At 44.6% G+C, this 18,410-nt stretch overlaps 1 protein-coding gene across 9 annotated transcripts in view; it reads left to right on the top strand.

The window, feature by feature from the left end:
• Positions 1 to 18,410, top strand: part of LOC126536215 (protein scribble homolog) — a 174,849-nt gene that overhangs the window by 85,812 nt on the left and 70,627 nt on the right. For all 9 annotated transcript variants that reach the window (XM_055073872.2, XM_050183098.3, XM_055073869.2 and 6 more), the window contains exons 12-22: positions 1,779 to 1,892; positions 2,223 to 2,316; positions 3,970 to 4,148; positions 8,594 to 8,737; positions 10,270 to 10,411; positions 11,113 to 11,234; positions 11,325 to 11,402; positions 12,024 to 12,146; positions 12,437 to 12,706; positions 15,127 to 15,219; positions 15,736 to 16,161. In XM_055073872.2, coding sequence (XP_054929847.2) covers positions 1,779 to 1,892; positions 2,223 to 2,316; positions 3,970 to 4,148; positions 8,594 to 8,737; positions 10,270 to 10,411; positions 11,113 to 11,234; positions 11,325 to 11,402; positions 12,024 to 12,146; positions 12,437 to 12,706; positions 15,127 to 15,219; positions 15,736 to 16,161 — 1,785 coding nt within the window. The remainder of the gene's footprint in view (positions 1 to 1,778; positions 1,893 to 2,222; positions 2,317 to 3,969; positions 4,149 to 8,593; positions 8,738 to 10,269; positions 10,412 to 11,112; positions 11,235 to 11,324; positions 11,403 to 12,023; positions 12,147 to 12,436; positions 12,707 to 15,126; positions 15,220 to 15,735; positions 16,162 to 18,410) is intronic.

Here is an 18,410-nt window from a genome sequence, read left to right as displayed (position 1 = left end):
ATTTTACTGAGTCAAAAAGGGGAAAGGGTGTCTGGCTGCTGCTGTGCGACCGTGAGGCCACCACACCACCTTTAAGGCAAAATTGTTCCCCATCAGCGTTGTCGACGAAGCGAGGAAAAGAGCTGCTAGCCAAAGATGTAACATGCATGATTCGTGCATCCATGAATAGAGACTGTTTTACAAAGATTTGGGCGTTTTATGCAGTTATTTCCGCAGGTTACACACACAAACTTTTGTTTTTTCTAGCATGTTGTTATTGCTCTACGGCTTATGTGCAAGAATATACACATATTTATTCGTTTCGAATACTGAAGCTCGAGCCGAACCGTATAGTGAATAGCATAATACAGTCTACGCTCGTTACAACGGACCTCGGTACAACAGACTTTCGTATATAACTGACTATATTTCAGCCTTAGTTTGTTCTACATATTTTATTAATGCAACGAAGTTCGCTATTAACGGACCGTGCTACGACGGACTATCGGCTACAGCGGACGAAATTAGCAGTAATTCTGTCAAAATCAAGCGTATAGAATGGACTTTTGCCGTGTCGACACGGGCTGGCAACTGACTTGCAAGGGCCAGCCGACGAGCGCAGCTCAATATCCTGCGCGTGAGAAAGGCCGAAAGGCGGGGCGGAAGTGCACCGTCTCTCGTGCACGAGGCACGGATGTAGCTTCTGTTAACAGCGCGGGCGCCATATCTTGAAAGCGATCTGTAATGTGGACAATGTGCGTGCGCCCGCACGGGTGCCATATCTTGAAAGTGACCTGCAATGTGAACAAAGTGCGCAGCCTAGCAGGCCTCATCTTCAAAGCGATCTAAGATGTGGACAAAGTGCACTCAGTGCCGGTAGCTTTGTATGTGCTGTGCTTTTGACGTTTAGTTCATGTTGAAGTGAGAGACTGCATGAAGGTCAATTTGCTCACTGCTGCTGCAGCACTTCTCTTGCTTAATTTGCTACCGCAATCGATGCTTCAAGTTTCGGGTGAAACTTCGACTTTTTTTGTTTGTTTCTTTCTTTGGGCGTTCATCACTCACTCTTTGCAATAAAGTTGTTAGACATCGCGATGAAAGTTTCGGAAGTGAGGCATCTGGAATATTACGGACTTCAGGTAAAACTGATGTTGTTTGTCATAGTATCAGCGTCCGTTGTAACGAGAGTAGGCTGTATTCAATTAAATATGCGAAAATATTGAGTATTTGCATGAGCCTACTATTTCATGGGGCTTGGTAAGTCTTTAAATAAATTGCACTGCTTGTATTAGCAAGCATATGGGATCTGGTAATCCGATTAAAGGAAATGGATCACCAGAATAGACAATCACTGATCTGTCGGGATTGTGATTCAAATGCTGAAAGTTGCAGAGTATGAGGTAAATTGGCGAGTTAAGTTATTTAGCTAGGCATACCCCGTTCGAATGAATTCTGGGGATGCACCACTTTAGAGATACACACTCCCAAAACGTGCGATAAAATGCGTTAGTGTTCCAGTAATTTTTGCAGTGCAGTGCATAAAATGCCGTTTTGTTCAAAAAGTAAATGGAACACTACTGCATCTTACTGCGCATTTGACAGCCCTTATCTCAACACTGGTGCTAGCTTCAAGATTAATTCCATGTGGAACTCGTAGTACTTTTAAGACTTTACTAACTTGAGAACCGAGGACCTTGCAAAGGTTTTCTCCTGTGTTACTTGTGTGCAAGGTTCCATACAAGGTATAATACAAGCCCCGTTGGTAAAACTCGCCTTTTTTTTTTTTTTTTTTTTTTCAGACTCAATTTGTTCGTCATGACACTCCTCACCCAAAAGAGCTGAAGGCACGGCACCAGAAGTTTGTACAGAAGGCCAAAAACATTGATGGTCATGTGATGTCACATTCGGATGAGGTAAGGAAGGGCTTGCTTGGCCTTGAGTACTTTCATTGCCCGAAGTCTTTTGCTTGAGTGTCTCCAGGAATATACAGTGTAATATCATATTCTTTATAATGGCACTTCTCAGTTAGTTAAGCCAGAAGAGCAAATTTTTGCTTGGAGCCAACAGGATAGATTATAATGCAAGGAATGCCGAGCTTATTAGTGAACATACCATGTTGGCTACTAGCCTTCTCTCTCACTTTTACATTGTCATTCTTTTATCTCGCACCCTTGATTAACTGTTCCCAAAATTTCAAGGTGTGTTGGACACCAATCCTCCTGCTTTCTGTTCTGTCTGCCCAGGATGGGGAAGTTGGTGTGTACCGACCACATCGAGCCAGCACTGGATCCATGCAATCGGCATCATCCATTGAGACAGCACCTTGCCAGTCACGAGGTAACTTACTATTTCTTTTGTGAATGCTTTGTATTTTCATAACTGTCTTCAAAGGGCCCCTCACCAGGCCCCATAGCAAATTTTGGTTATACGCTGGAAGTTGTTACGGGTCCTCTAGAGAGCATTCTGCCGCAAAAATTTTTCAAATCGGCTCATTAATAGTCGAGATAGAAATATTTCAGTGCCACGAACCCATGATTTCAGAAGACGAGCTCCACTGCATAGCGAGACACTCTCTCCACTCGCCCCGCCTAGCCTCCGCAAGCAAAATTCCTTCCCTGCATTCTCCCATACCGCACCTCGAGGATCGCGTGACGCACACGTCATGGGCCCCGCTTTCATTCTTTTGTCCTCGCTTTTTTTTTCCCTTGGAATGCGCACTTCCGCAGCAGACGTTGCATGCGAGCTCTTGTTATGCCTTGTTTCACACAGCGCACGATTTTGCACACTGTGCACAAGGATACATGACTAGTGGTATAATTCAGCGCTACACGAATACTGAGGCAGAACAAGCGGATTGTGGAGCACGATCATGCGCTGCAACACAGTTGAAAATGGCATAGTTTCGGTACCTGCGCACGTGACTGCACGACCGTGGGAACAAGCAGACGAAGCAAAAGTACATCTCACTTTATTCGGTGCGAAGTAAAGCAAAAAACGCGCAGACACTCCATTTGTGTGTTTTATTATTTCTCTAAACTTCAATTCGTCAATTCAAGCAACAAATCAAACAAATAACAGATGTTGCCTTGAATAATTCTCGAAGTCGCAAGTCAAGTCACCACGAGCGATGTCACACAAGGGCACAACTACGTAGGCACAGGGACATGGCTATGTAACCTTCCAGCTTGGAGCGCGCTGGCCGGGAGAGAAAGGGAAAACGGCGTGCGGATTGAAATTTCAGACCTTGCCGTGGCACGTAGCAATGTAATTCTTTGTAAGCGCGATCGTTAGCACTCATTGTATGCTCTGCGCTTGTCAGCTCAAAATGGCCAGACCTGGTGAGGGGCTCTTTAAGTGGTGTGAAGTAACCATTTCTGTCTCGCTCTCTGTTGCATTACTTCTTTTCATGATGGTTTAATGTCTCGGATGTGGGAAAGCATAGAAAAATAATTGGAGGTATGTAAATATTTGTATTCAATTTGAAAACTTGCTGTTTGAAGTTGTCAAATATTCATTCTGTCCGAATACATGGGATATCAACACTTGTCGGAGTCTACAGGTGGTGTCTCTATATTTACCTTGTTTGTTTGTGAGAAAATATTAACCATTCAATATTAAAGGTAATTTTTCTCAAATATCCGTACTCGTTTCAATTACGAAATCTTTCTATTCAAGCACCTTTAAATATTATGGACTCGCCGTTTCCTGCTTACCTACTACATGTTATGACCTGTATCTGTCGAGGTCATCACACCTCATCGGCTTTAGCCATTCGCGAAGGTTTCTGAATACATTTATAAAGCTGTGCATCCTTTTCTCTCTCCCTCCCACTCACCTTCAGCATTCCTCAACTTCAATTTATGCGTTGATTGCAACAGCAAAATTCTAGAAATGAGCATGGTTTGGGCCTCCTTTTGCTGTGTCGGTGGCTCGTGCCCCGCCCTGAAGTGCAGTGTACCAACCTGTTTGTGCTTAACTCACTTGGAGCAGAAGGGGAGCCCATTGGCCGACCTGGGAGCGTAAGCGACCAGGAACCCGATGGCCGACCCACGTCTGTTTCTGAGGAGGAAGCACAGCACATGGCACGGGTTGCGCACAACGGAATGGCCCCGACGTCCCAGGGTGGCGGCAGCCCCGAGTCTTCAGGGGACGAGGATGACAACGAAAAGGTGAGTCAAAAGGGGCATGGCGCTTGTGTAACCTTACGTAATCTGCAAGTTCACTAAAGCTGCTAGATTAGCTTAGTTCGATTCCATTAGTTCAACATTGATCAGTTTATTGAAGAACTGGATAATGTCAGATCTAATACATGATTTCGAATTACGTAAGTGTGCAAGTTTAGTGGCGAATCAGTTTTTGGGCTTGTTAGTTGCACTTATGTGCGTGCATTGCGTTTACTGTATGTATTTGGCTTTCTTGTTAGTACAGTGAAACCTCGTTAAACCGTAGTTGGCCGGAGCTCGGAAAAAGTACGTACTAAACGGTCGTACTGTTAAACTGGATTAGCATGATATCGCCCACTTACCTGTCAAAAACTGAACTCAGAGAGAGTGCGATGAAAGGGAAAAAACATGCAGTATTTATTCACTTCGTGCGACATAAGTGTTATTTTCGTTTGATGCCACGGCGGCCTAGCATGACGACAGCGACCTGCCATGATGAAGCTGCGTGCCAGCTTTTCAGCCAGCCCCCTCTTCTCTTCAAACACTCGCATGGCAGATTCCTCGTTGGCATTACGTATTCTCCATGCACCCGCGCAGTAGGGCAGCAGAAGTACCGGGACGCCTTTTTCATTGCTGGGTGCCGGAGTTTGCAATACTTTTTGCTTGGAATAGAGTTACGTTATCGCTCCGCTGTTCTCGTCGCGATGATTGCATTCATGAGGCTGGCGTAACGAGCAGCTTCTGCCACTGTCGGGCCTGAATTGCCCGTGCTGTCGCTTTCCGTGTTGTCCTCATCACTGTCGCTAGGCGACACTTCGGCAACAACAGAGGCAACGATGGCGAAAAGTCGAACTTCGTAGCCGACATCTCTTCGCGGTCGCAGCAGCGCTGCCGGGCAGCTTCTTCACATTCCAAATGCCACACACTGTAGTCAACAGCAGATCCCTGTTGCATGCCAGCGCCGACTTCTTCGTGATAGCACAAACAATGTCTATTTTTTCTTCTAAGCTGAGCACCCGGCGTCTTTTCTATCCGAGCTTCGGAACGACGCGAGTCCTCGCTTGCACGACGCTATTACGCTCTCTGGCACAGCGTCAAAATGATGTTGATGTTCATGTGGCTTCACGCACAAACGCACAGGGCGCTTGGAGGCCGTTGTTCCGATCTCTGAGGCTTGTTGTTCTGCCGGGCCGCCCGATGGAGACGGTGCACCGCCGTGTTTGTGCGACGAAAAGTTGAAACGCTACATTTTAACCGATGCGTATGCAATAAGCTGGTACGGTTTATGCGGATACAAAACACATTATCTTCAAGGGTCACTGAGTCGGGGATTTGACTTTACTACTTTTAAAACGAAACTACTGTTTAAGCGGGTACGGTTTAACGAGGTTTTACTGTATTATCGATGACCTTTTGTTTTCTCCATGCAGTGCAGTTCACTTAAACCATATCAAGATGAACGAAAAATTTGTTCATTGTAACCAATCGTTGCTATGTCTGGACTCCCATTAAGATATGAAAAAAAGAAGAACACTACCAAACATACCATGAAGCTTCTAAACCAAATTGGCCCCTTGTGCTAAACATTAACATACAATGTGGGCAGTGAAAAATAACATGTTTGTCTCCAAACAGCGTGTCAAGCATTGTGGGCAGAGATAGCCAGAAATCTGCAATTGCTTTCATGGGAGTTCCAAGTTCACAACCGCCATGTGGATTGCGTCCAGCTGCTGCGCACACACTGGCGGCAATAATTTAGCTTGCATGAAATCAGTGAGCAACTCAGTCAGGGTCAGTGCTAAAGACTGGCCATTGTCAACCTCGTCATCACTGCCGCTGCTGTCATTGCCTCCGTCGAACAACAATCACCCCGTTGGATATCTCTTCGCAGAATGAGGCAGCACTATCTGCACCCAGAAACGTCTCCATTAAAGCACCACCTGTTTCAACGTCAGTAGCAACGTGCTCCCAGAACTCGGCAATGTCAGCGGCTTCCACCGTGTCGGTTTCACTGTCATGGGGTGTTTTGCCTTGGCACATGAAGCCCGCCTTTTCCGTGGATTGGCACGGCCCCTAGTTGCAGCCGTCATAATCGCGGTGCTCTTGCGTGGGCACGCACGCTTCGTCGTCTAGAGCGCAGCTCTTGGGTGACCGTTCCTATGGCAAGTGTTGCCATTGGCGTCCTACCTCATAACCGAGCGAATGAGCACATCGAAAGATGAAATTTAACGCGGAGCGCAGCAGGAAATGAAAGGAGGCGATAGTGAAGACTGTGGGAGGAGGGCATCGCGAAAGCAGGTATGGGAAAGGGAAGAGAGGCTCTGCAGGGCAACGATGGCTACGAGATCGCGCCAGAGTAGCGTGCGTTGTCTGTTCAGCAAAGCGCTGCATGAGCAGAGGTCTGTCTGTGGTGGCTGCTGTGAACTGAGCCCACGCATCGCCCACGCGTTGCCTCTCGCAATCTCCCGCTTAGCGAGGCAGTCGGGCCACATGTTTGGAACGTGCCGTACGAGACAGATTGTCCGCGCCAGCCAATATAATCGCGGAATGAAAACACATATAGAGCTGCGCTCAGATTTCGCATTAGGCAGTATCATAATCATCGGTGATTTTTTGCCTTTCTCTCTTCACGTGTGGAGCGTAGTTCAATAGCATAGCGGAGCACTATCACAGGCGACGCGGACGGGACGTGCACAATGTTGCTGATGCCATCTTGTGGAATGCTGCGTCAACTTGCGATGTTCTCCATGGCTTTCGCAATCGTCGTGAGAGTGGGACGCTCTGCGCAGTAATGGCGGAAGATACGAACTCGTGTAGGGAAACTTTTCACCCCATCTCAGTATCGTTCGTTTAAGGGGAAGTTAGCAACACTAATTTCACAATTATTTTGCGTGAAGAGTGCTCTCCAAAAGGCAAATTTTTATCGTTATATCCAATACGTGGTGGATAAAATATCATTATACAGTCTACGCTCATTACAACGTACCCGAGTACAACATACTTTCGGATATAACGGACTATATTTCAGCCTTAGTTTGTTCTACCTGTTTTATTAATGCAACGAAGTTCGCTTTTAACGGACGGCATTACAAAAGACTATCGGCTACAGCAGACAAAATTAGCAGCAATTTTTATAAAAATCGGGCGTATAAAATGGACTTTTGCCGTATCATATCGACACCGGCTGACAACTGACCTGCGAGGGGCAGCCACCGATCATGGCTCAATATCGTGCACGCGAGGGAGGAGGACGGGGCGAAAGGGCGCTGTCTGCTTTTGCACTCAAGGCACGGGTGGAAGGTGAGGGAGAGGGGTGTACTCCAGCGGCTGCTGCTTATGGCGCGGCCGCGCACACGCCATATCTTGGAAGTGATCTGCAATGTGGACAATGTGCGCCCAGTGCCAGTAGCTTTCGACGTTTAGTTTGCGTTGAAGCGAGAGACAGCACGAAAGTCAATTTGCTTGCTTTTTCTACAGCAGTTTTTCAGTCCAATGTTTTGAAAGCAACTTTCCGTGGTCATCGAGCGAGATATGTTCATGTTTACCTTTGTGTGCATGACACCACGCTTGTTAATTTATTTACTAAATGAATGTTTACAACTTTATACGGCAGATAAAACTATTATCCTTGCTTCGCATAGCAGTCTGCTAATTTGCTATCGCAGTGGATGCTTTTCATCTAGGGTGAAACTGTGACTTTGTTTTTTACTTTGGACATTCGTGACTCACTCTTCGTATAACGTTGTTACACAACGTGACCAAAGTTTCAGAACTAAGGCATTTCGGATATTACAGACTTCGGATAAATCGGACAATTTTTGTTCAATTATCAGGGTCTGTTGTAGGGGAGTCGACTATATATATATATATATATTTTTTTTTCGTGGCCCTTATGCATAAGTCGATATTCTTAAGTTGACTCATCATTATAACTGAATATCATATGTGGTATCGTTATAAGTGGAATGCACTGGATATGCATTTTGTTGCTGGCTGCCTTGTGCTCATATGTAACTTTGGTACTTCAATGGTTTTGTTTTCCTAGTGTGTACACCCATACATAATGCCCACGAGGACATTTAGGGCAGTTAAACAAGAAAAAAAAAAGATGGTGTCCATCTGTCAAGTGGCTGCACTGGATTAGTCATCCCTGAAATGCTGTTCATAATGGAAACAATGAAATTTTTGCTTGGCATTGTCTAGTTGCGCCACCGCAGGAGCAGAAATATGCTGTTCATATACTTTTGAAACTTATGTACTGGTGTTGCATTTTTACACGAGGATATTTCAGACTTCCTGCTACTTGCTGTGCTGTCTCAGGCTTCTCGGCATACTGCATCGCTCTGTACACAACAGATTTAGTCCACTTCAAGTTTTACACACTTTAGTTGCCACAGTTGTGCTGTGTAAGGAGGGCCACAAGTGAAGGTGTGTTTTTACGTTTTGTGCAGGAATCTGACCGACATGTGGCATTCACACATGATGGGCCTGAAGAACCAGGAGATCGACAGAATCGACTTCATAGGCGTGACACTCCTCACCATCTCAAGAACAAGAGGATCCATGTAGGCAGCACTCGTGAGGAGCAGGAGAAGGTGTGTGCCTTACTCTTGTGCCACGTTCCGCACTGCCACAGTGGGAAAGTGGAGCTGTTACACCTGTAAGCAGCATGCAGGTTTAAATCAGCTCGTAGGGCATGACAAACTTGTCACATGGTAGTTTTGTAATCTAGGTGAAAGCATCGTGCCCCTCCCCCCTTTTCTTTTTGTGTGTGTGTGTGTGTCAAAAGAGCTTTAATATGGTTTTTATCGCGGGTCTATTGTGAAGGCAGTGCAATCAAAGACGTAACTGGGTTGATCCCGCTACAGTCAGCTGTAGCATTTGCACCTGGCCTTATAGCTTCTTTGAGTCTCAAAGTATTGGCATTGGTGTCTTGCCAACTAGCTAGTGGGGGTGTATCATACAGCTGAGGCATGGAGAGGGAAAGCACGAAGAACAGCTGACGTTAGTGTCGAGGTGTAAAGGAGGTAGCACTTACTTAGTGGCACTACTTTATACATCACGAGGTATCCGTATATAGCTCAGTGCAATCCTAAAGGACATTTACACAACACACTGATTAAGAGGTGCAGTTGACCATGTCCTTGCAAGGGGGCTGGGGACGCATTAGATGTTGAGAGCTCAATTTCATATTTCTCATTACATAGACCCCTGCTTGTTTATTGCTTCAACATAAGAATCTACATGTTATGTAGTGTTCTTTAATATAGCATCACACATCATCAACACATTCAGCACTTACATAGGCATCTGTATCAAAGAAGCCTCACATCCACCGATTCTCACAGTGCGAGAGATCTGCATGATTGTCTTGTATTTCCGTTGTGAGCCGTAGATGCACTGTCAATATCATAATATGGTTAACATGCTAACTCTGTTTATTGTCATTTGTTAAACATCTTTCCCACTGGTTCATCGACTGGTCGAGCCCGCTGCCAGAGCTGTTGTATCATTATTCTATGAAGCCACTACAAAATATGTGCATGCTAACTCTAAATTTCTAAATGTTATCATGTATGTTAAGAAAATCTAACATACCTTATCGAAAAGTTAGGCCTTACTTTGTTCTTTATGCACAAATTTGTTCGCAAACCTCAATCCATACACAGTTCAGAGCAACAGTACATCAAGTAGCTTGCTGAAGCCTGGGCTCCCAATTGCTCAGGGAAACCTGAGCATAAAAACTTATTTGCTAATAGGCAACATTGCTATCGATCATTAAGAATCTGCCGTGAGACATACATTAATATGTAGTATGAAAATGGTACTGCTGTAAAGCTTATTATGCATATCATCATTTAGTAATTCCTTTTGTCAGTGGCTGCTGTATGCAAGTTCTAGTGTTTGTCGTGCACTTTGCTTGAATAAGCATTTACCTATGTTGAGCTTTATGCATACTGTGCTTTTAGTGTGAGGATGTTGTAAGGGCTCATTGATGTTGAATCTACCATGATGCTCTTCTGACCACAGAAGTGAGAGTTCAAGAGATTCAGCCTGGCTACTAAAACATTCCAGTTTTTTTACAACGAATGCTGTCTTTGAAGAATAAGAAAGTTCTCTTTCGTAGGTGGCATCCATATTGATGCAAGCCCTTCATAGGCCAGAAGGCGAAGAACCGTTGCCACCACCTCCGCCTTCACCACCACGAGAGCGTCAAGCAGTTGACTCTGAATCAGAGATGGACGGGGCAAACACATCGTTTGGAGAAAGTAAGGGCGATGTGCAAGCATTATGTAGTCTTTATGCCATCTTGATGAGGCAATATGTGTGAACATGCTGAATCGCATGCAGGATAAGTGCCAATCAGTGGTTGAACCTCAGTTTAAGGAAATCATATTTGCAGCGAGAAACTTCAATCAATCTAGCCATCGATTGTTTAAACTGTGTAAATAAATTTATAGCATTTTGCCATATCAGTCCTGTTTGCTTACAGGTTGTAATTGAGGAAATTTGAAAGTTTCAATAGGAATTGATGTGTAAACCTTCCATCAAGTTTAAGGTAGTTAGAGGGGGATTTTGTCGTACTGATATGCCACAAGCTGGTGACTGAGAGATGTAAGCAATGCAGGCAACTGAGAGCATTATCCAGCAATTCTTCCTGGTATATACAGTAAACCTTCATTGTAACTTCATTGTAATTGACTTCGTTACTAGCGGCGTTTCGTTAAAAGCGGAAGAGCTGTAGGAGAGTCATAGTAACATGGAAAACCAATAGACTTTGTAAGAGCAATACTTCATACAAAACAAATTTTGTTATAACGAGGGTTTACTGTACTAGAAATGGAAACTGTGGACACAGACACCACCGTTGCTCTTTTCTTTATTATTATTATTTTGCTTCTTGTTTTTTATAAGACTGTTCCTAGGTCATTTCTAGCTGTCGCAATGTTCAATATCCGCATTTACCTAGGTGTGGCACCTGCTGCAGTTGTGGAGGAGCACATGAGGATATGCGTGGAAAGGAATGCTTTGGGTCTTGGGCTGAGTGTGGCTGGTGGGAAAAATTCGACGCCATTCAAGGGGGATGATGAGGTTGGTGTCACAGGTTACTGCTGCCTTTATTTTGAAACTGCACCTTTTTGATGTGCACTTGGAATGTGAATGTCTTGTCTTGCATTTCAGGGTATATTTATTTCTAAGATAACCGAAGGGGGACCAGCGGAACGGGCAGGGCTGAGAGTTGGCGACAAGATTCTCTCTGTAAGTAATGAATTTAATGTAGCGTATGTTGGTGTCTTTGAGAACTGAAGTTGTCACTATTGAAAACAGGAGCTTAGCTAACATATGTGCGGGCCTTGGCAGATAAAGTTGTTCCGACTTTGTAAGTTCAAAGTTATGCTGAGGTCAGTCTTGATAAGTAAAGGAAGCCTTTAAATTGAATCATGAATGTTTTTACAGTGATGCATTTATGTTTTAGCAGTGCAACTAATTTTATATCTTGCTCGCACTTTTTTCATTGGCAAATTTTTTGCATTAAGCATTATGGATTGGAGTATGTGTAGTGATACATTATGCAATTGAATATACTGTCGTCTTATGTGGCTGCACAGGCTGCTTGTATTATTAATGAGTGGGAAACTACTAAAGCGTGAAGCACAGAAGTTTGACGAAAGATTTGTGCTATCCAAGTTCAATCTAAACAATGACTGTTATTGCCTTTTTGGTGCACATTTGTGGAGTAATATGAATCTATTAGTCATCAATTAACAAGTGTGTTACTAACATGCACGCAAGGTGGTTACTGACAGTTCTTTGACATTTTGCTTGTTATTTAGAACACCTGCAGTGGCTGACATTATGTCATTTTTCTTGTACACTTAGGTGAACAATGCATCTGTGGTGGACATTGATCATTACGAGGCTGTGAACACACTCAAGGCAGCAGGAAACAAGATCTCCCTGCTTATAGCACGAGAAGTTCAGCGACCCACATCTTCCTTGGCGGTAAGAAATAGTTTTCCTAGTGCACGCGTCTAACAGCGCTCTAAAGGAAATGCACTACTACATGCCTGTGAGCAGATATATGAAATATGTATAAAATTGTGTGGTGTTCATGAAGAATTGTGTATCCAATCTTCCTTGCCGTAGATAGGTCACAAATGGATTGAATGTCATTCGCATGCCCTACTTCGTTTCCAACGAAAGCAGTGCTCATGTTCAAAAGTCTAGGCTTATACGAGCTCACTGTGATTTGCGCCTCATGCTTCCCGTTTTTCATGTGCTCCTTCTACCAGAGGGAGCCAGTGACAGCTGCAGCAGTACCGTCTAAGGTGCCACTGCAGCAGGTGCACTCTGAGCCTCTTCGTACTTTGGAGGAAGAGCCCCTTCCTTCTTCGAGAACGTCTCCTGTATCAGTGCCCCAGCAGAGGGTGCGACAGCCTGCTGCCAGTGGAGGACCCCAGAACCTGCTGGCTCCCTTGCCGCAGGGAGACGGTGACCTGCGCTCGCTCCCTACGACACCAGAGCCACGCACACCTGAGCCGGACTTTGAGACCAAACGAGAGGTAGGGGCGATGCCTGAGTAGTGCATGAACAGTTGCAGACATCTTGCTTGGATGTCTCGTGCTGCTGACTGTTGGAAAAACCTTGCTGTCTTCGTGCATATGATCCTAAAGAGCGTTAGAGAGGCTGTATGTATGGTGCCGTATTTCGAAAGTGATCTGTGACATAGTCACAGTGCGCGTATTGCCGGTAGCTTCGTATGCGCTGTGCTTTCGACGTTTCGTTTGCGTTGTAGCGAGAGATGCATGAAGGTCAATTCGATCGCTGCTGCTACCGCGATTCCTCACTCCAGCATTGTGACAGTGAGTTTCCGTGCTCATCGAGCGAGATGTGTTCATGTTTACCTGTGCGCGCATGACATCATTTTTGCTAATTTAATTAAAACACATTGGCGGGCTAGTTGCTTGTTGGTTTGAATCCATGATAGAATGTGTAAGCACGACTGAACAAGGACGTAGGAAGAAAAAGACGTGTGTATGTTTCTTTCTATATCCTCATTCAATCGTGCTTACACGTTATATCATCTTTAGTTTAGTTAGTAAGCAAATGTTTACACGTTTATACCGCTGATAAGACTACTATCCTTACTTCGTAGAGCTATCTACTAATTTGTTATCGCAATCAGTGCTTCGCCTTTTGGGTGAAACTGCGACACACTCTCTCTCTCTCTCTCTCTCTCTCTCTCTCTCTATATATATATATATATATATATATATATATAAACTTTTGCGGAACTGTGCATCAGACTTGTCAAAGTATGCATTCAACAGCATTCCTGGCATTGTGTGCAGATAGCGAGCATGGCACGGCGTCAAAAATGCTGGCGGCTGATTACACCAGTGCATCCATTGCCGAATCGTGCGAAATCTCACGAAAGTGATAGTATTTCCGAAAGTTATTGGCTGAAAATACCACTCAAGATCGTAGTCAAGCGCAAAATGAACCGACAGCAATAGAGTTAGTATGCTAAATCTGGAGGAAAAGCTGAGAGAATTAAGTGGCAATCTCTAAGCTGCCGCCATGTTGCTACTAGTCATTATTGTAATGCTAAAAATACTCGAAATATTATGCACAAATAAGCAATAATACATAGCATGCACATATGGACAACATGTAAAGTTTGTTCTATATAATTTTCAGAAAGTTAGATAGCTATTTAGAAAAATTCTATGTAAAATTTACGGTGCATGAAAGGATGCGTTTTTAGGCACCTGAACTAGATGGCGCTACCATACTGATAGAGGCTTGAGATTGCATTGATGTGCATCTCGTCTGGATCGAATCTCGTCGTCTGTGCCTGCGCATCTGCACAGAGTAGCAACATGGCGGTGCTCTTGTGGTTGCCAATTTCAATGCATGGCCACTAACTATGGGGAGCTTTTCCTCTTGAGTTGTTCATATTAACTCTATGGCGACAGCAACCTTCACAAAATCTTGCTCTGTCGGCATTTTCTGATGGTGATGACCCTGAATCTGACGGCTCTAATGCTATAATGTTGCCCGCATTGTGACCGTGGTTTTGGTTTCATATCAGATTGTAACGCACAGGCAATATCCAGACTTATTTTCTATGAAAAATGGTGCACATTACATTCAGGTAAATACAGTACGAATCAAATATGGATGCTTAGCTTCGGATATTTAATAGAGTATTGAATAATGGTTTGCACATAGATTTATTATCAAGTTGCGTTTTCTTAACATCGTGGAACGTCGCAATTACACTGTCTGTGGTAAAAGAATTAGACTAGTAAGCTGTTATACTGAAAGATTTCACTCGTGTTAACTTGAAAAATTGAGTAATTCCCACAAGCTTTTCGTTCTCGCCAACCTGTGACTTATCATGCCACATCAAATGTGTGTAAACTCATAGGCATTTGATCGAGTGCCAGCCGTCACTCATCGAATTTGCTTTCAAGAAATAAGCTCAGGATTGTGGGTGGCTCTGGAAGAGAGTGCACCCTCACTATCGGAAAACCCGTGGTCTTTGCTATTGAGAGGCTGGCTTTCCCGCAAAGCTGTGACATCCGGTGGCTAAGCGTGCTTTACAGGCGAAATTTTGCGAGCAGCACGAAATTATCACAAAATTCAGTACAAAATCAGGTGCATATTCTTAGATTAGATAGAAACAAACGCTAAGAACCGTGTTCGATTTCTTTATAATAATTGTATTCCACTGAATATTCGACAGTTTTAGAATACTTAGGTTTCGAATCAAATAATATTCGATGATATTCGAAATTTTTGAATATTCGCACACCCCTAGAAAGAAATTATCTGGCAGCTGCCTTGTGATGAGGCCTTTGTAGTCTTTTTTTTTTTTTTCTCTCTGGAATGTTTGTCATTGTATGCTATGCTGTGACACACTGTGTTCTACTCTAGAAGACAAGCATGAAATATTAATTTTTTGCCTTTCTTGCAGATCATCTATACTACATTAATTAGGGACCACAATGGCCTGGGGTTCAGCATAGCTGGAGGCAAAGGAGGAACACCATACAAAGACGGAAGCCAAGTGTGTTTTCAACGTCATTTCTTCGCTGCACCGTTGTCAGGCCAGATCAGGGGGTTGCTGATATTATGCATTAATCTGGTTTTCATCTTTGTCGTACATTAGCAGAACTCATTCTAATTCTCAAGCATAAAGCAAAAGAACTGCTGACATTGTAAAAACTTTTGTGTTATTTTCTTCAGTAGATAAAATGTATAGAAATGCACCTGTACAGAGTTGTCATCTTTGATCAGGGGGCCTTATAGACAGTCTGCTTGGTGTTGAGCATGATTGGTGCTATTAATTTCTTACCTTGATTTCTTTATCAGTATTAGGCAAGCTATGCCATGCGTTATAAAATAATGTGTGAAGGCAAGTAAAAGGAATTCGGAAGTAAAATTTAATGGTCCAACTGTTTATCATTCAGTGAAAGTTTAATACTACTCGCTCAAATATATTAGAATACTTGCACAATACCATTTTATACATTTCACATGGCATTACAGTGGTTGCTTACAGTCAAGTTTCACTCACCTTCAGGGCATCTTCATATCACGGATAGCAGAGGGGGGAGCGGCAGCGCGAGATGGCAAGCTGCGTGTGGGCGACCGTGTTCTCTCCATCAACGGCATTGACATGGACGGAGTGCGGCATGATCAGGCCGTGGCCATGCTTACGGGGCTTGAACGCTTTGTACGACTGGTTGTGCAAAGAGAGGAACTGGTGCTGAGGGACCCCAACGCTAGGTCCCAGCAGCAGCCATCACCGCCCACTGCTACGACCCTGACGACATCTGCAACGACGACAACTAGTAGGCCTTACGGTGGTAGTCTGTACTCCTCCTCGTCGTACATGGCCAACCGGCCATCATATCTGGGTGGATACAAGAGGCCCGGACCCATCAGCAGTGTGGGAAGTGCTGGTGATGACGCAGCTGCTGGTGACAAGCAGCCAGCAGGCACAAAGGTAAATGGGGTGGCATAAGAAGAAAACAGTGCAATGCTGCTCATGGTTGCCATGTGGTTAAGCTGCCTGTGCTGTATAGTACCCCGTTGATACATTCCCAGATACATGTATTGTGCTTTCCTGTCTGGCTGCTTTGGTGGTTTCCATGATGATATGGGTCCAAAGCCTGTATGCTCCCATGTGCTTTATGACTTGATATATCGTCGTTCCATTAAGTTCCTGCATCGTATGTTGCATTTTGATCAAGGTGGTGACTGTGTGTATAGTAAATACGTGCTCATACCAAGGTGTCTACCAACCAGGAAAACCGGGAATTCTCAGGGATTTTGCATAGTCTGAAATTACTCAGGGAAAACTCAAGAGAACGAAAGTTCCGCTAATGCTGGCTCGAGTTACAGAGAGGAATCGTAATGAATTGTCTTTGATGCCATGTAGTCGGCTGAAGGAGTCGCCAGAGTACAGTCAACGACCGGTTTTCCGGACACCCAATTTTTGGCACATGCCCGATAATTCGGATGGCTTCGCGGCGGCACCCCGTACCCACTTCGAGCCGCCAGACAATTTGATCAATTTCGTCGGTCTCGTCAGGGTCAAACTAAATACTGTCAACTGTACTTAGATTTAGGTGCACATTGAAGCACCCCAGGTGGTCAAAATTAATTCGGTGTCCCCCACTAAGACGTGCCTCATAATCAGATTGTAGTTTTAGTTTCTCGAACCGCGAGAATTTTTTATTATTATTATTTTTCCTCTCTTTTTTTACAATCTCAGCAATTGCAGCTCTACTATAGCCTGTTTCATACATAGCAGGCAAAACTGCAGAAGCTATGCAAGTAGTGTGATCATAGAGGTCTCGCTCCATGAGTGTCGCACTGCAGTTGTTTGTAGTGCGTGACACATTCTGTGGAAAAACTATTTCATATATTATGAGCACAAGTTGTTAGACGGGAGGTTTACATCGAATCATGCATTATTTGTGAACCTTCATGCTTCCAGGATGCGATTTACTACGTTTTAGTCGTGAGGGCAAGCAGTGATGCTGTGGCTGTTGGTTGAGATGTGTGTCACTCCGCTCGTTTGTCTGGTAAATAGGTTCACACCTGCAGCACATTCCTCGTAATATTTGCAATATTTCATTTTACGTCTAATTACATGACGCATACCATATTTACACGATTGTAAGTCGACCCCCCCATATCGCGTGACAGAAAAAAAAGAAGAAGAAAAGAGAGAGCATACCCGAGGGCGCATTCGATAACGAAAATTTATTAGTAGCTGACATAGTCACTGGACTACTGGTCTTCACTAGTGCTGCCATCGTCATCGTTGCTGCGGTCCCACAGCGCGTCGTAGTCCAGCGAAATTTCACATTTGGCAAACAACCGCACCACGACATCTTGTGAACAGCAGCCCACGCCGAATGCACCCAACCACACACGGCTGTCAGAGAGGCTCTTTTGACAGGTCCGGTTGGCGTAATTTCGCGGTCTTCTGCCGCCAGCAACGCGTACTCACGGCGGAACAAGGCCTTAAAATTAAGGCTAATGTCCGGGCTTGTTTCATGACCATGTCACACTTCACTGGCAGGGACCGATCACGCATTTCAGCGACGTACGCCACAAGCTTAGCCTACAGCTCTGGAAAGTGTCCAGACTTCGGCACGTGGAAAATTTCTCACTTGCCGTCACAGGTGAAAATTTCGCTTCGCTGCAGTTGCCACTCTCGCACCACCCATTCAAAAACATTTAAATTGCGGCCCGCTGCGCAGTGATTTGTTTCTTCGGCGTAAAGGATGGCAGCCCTCTTGAACGCTGCTGTGTACGAGTGCCGAACGATTAGTGGGCCTGGAGCACTCATGACGACTGGGGAAGCATAGAAGTAGCACGTAGTCGGCAGTCAAGTGGAACGCGTCAAACCAATGCGAATACCTTTCAACAGAGAAAGAGAAACCCACGAGCGGTGTCTGCTCTTCCATGAACTACCGATACTCCCCGCAAGCGCCGCCGTTCTGAGGGTGCCGCCGCAAATAAGAACAGCGGCGCTTCCATCAACTATCGACACCACCCCATGAGTATTGCATGCACTGTAAAACTATCAAAAATGCTGCAAAACCCTTCCGAAAAGCGAACAAACACGCGGGATAGCGAAAAGATACGGGTAAGATCATAGAGCAAACATAAAATTGTAACTACGTTGTAGCTCCCGTTGGTCTCGCTTTTTTTGGCTCTCTAGCTTTTGTAGTGTTGCCT

The sequence above is a fragment of the Dermacentor andersoni genome, chromosome 4, assembly GCF_023375885.2.
Source record: "Dermacentor andersoni chromosome 4, qqDerAnde1_hic_scaffold, whole genome shotgun sequence".
Taxonomy (NCBI): domain Eukaryota; kingdom Metazoa; phylum Arthropoda; class Arachnida; order Ixodida; family Ixodidae; genus Dermacentor; species Dermacentor andersoni.
The sequence above is the reverse complement of the archived record's forward strand: the minus strand, read 5'-3'. Positions and strand labels throughout refer to the sequence as shown.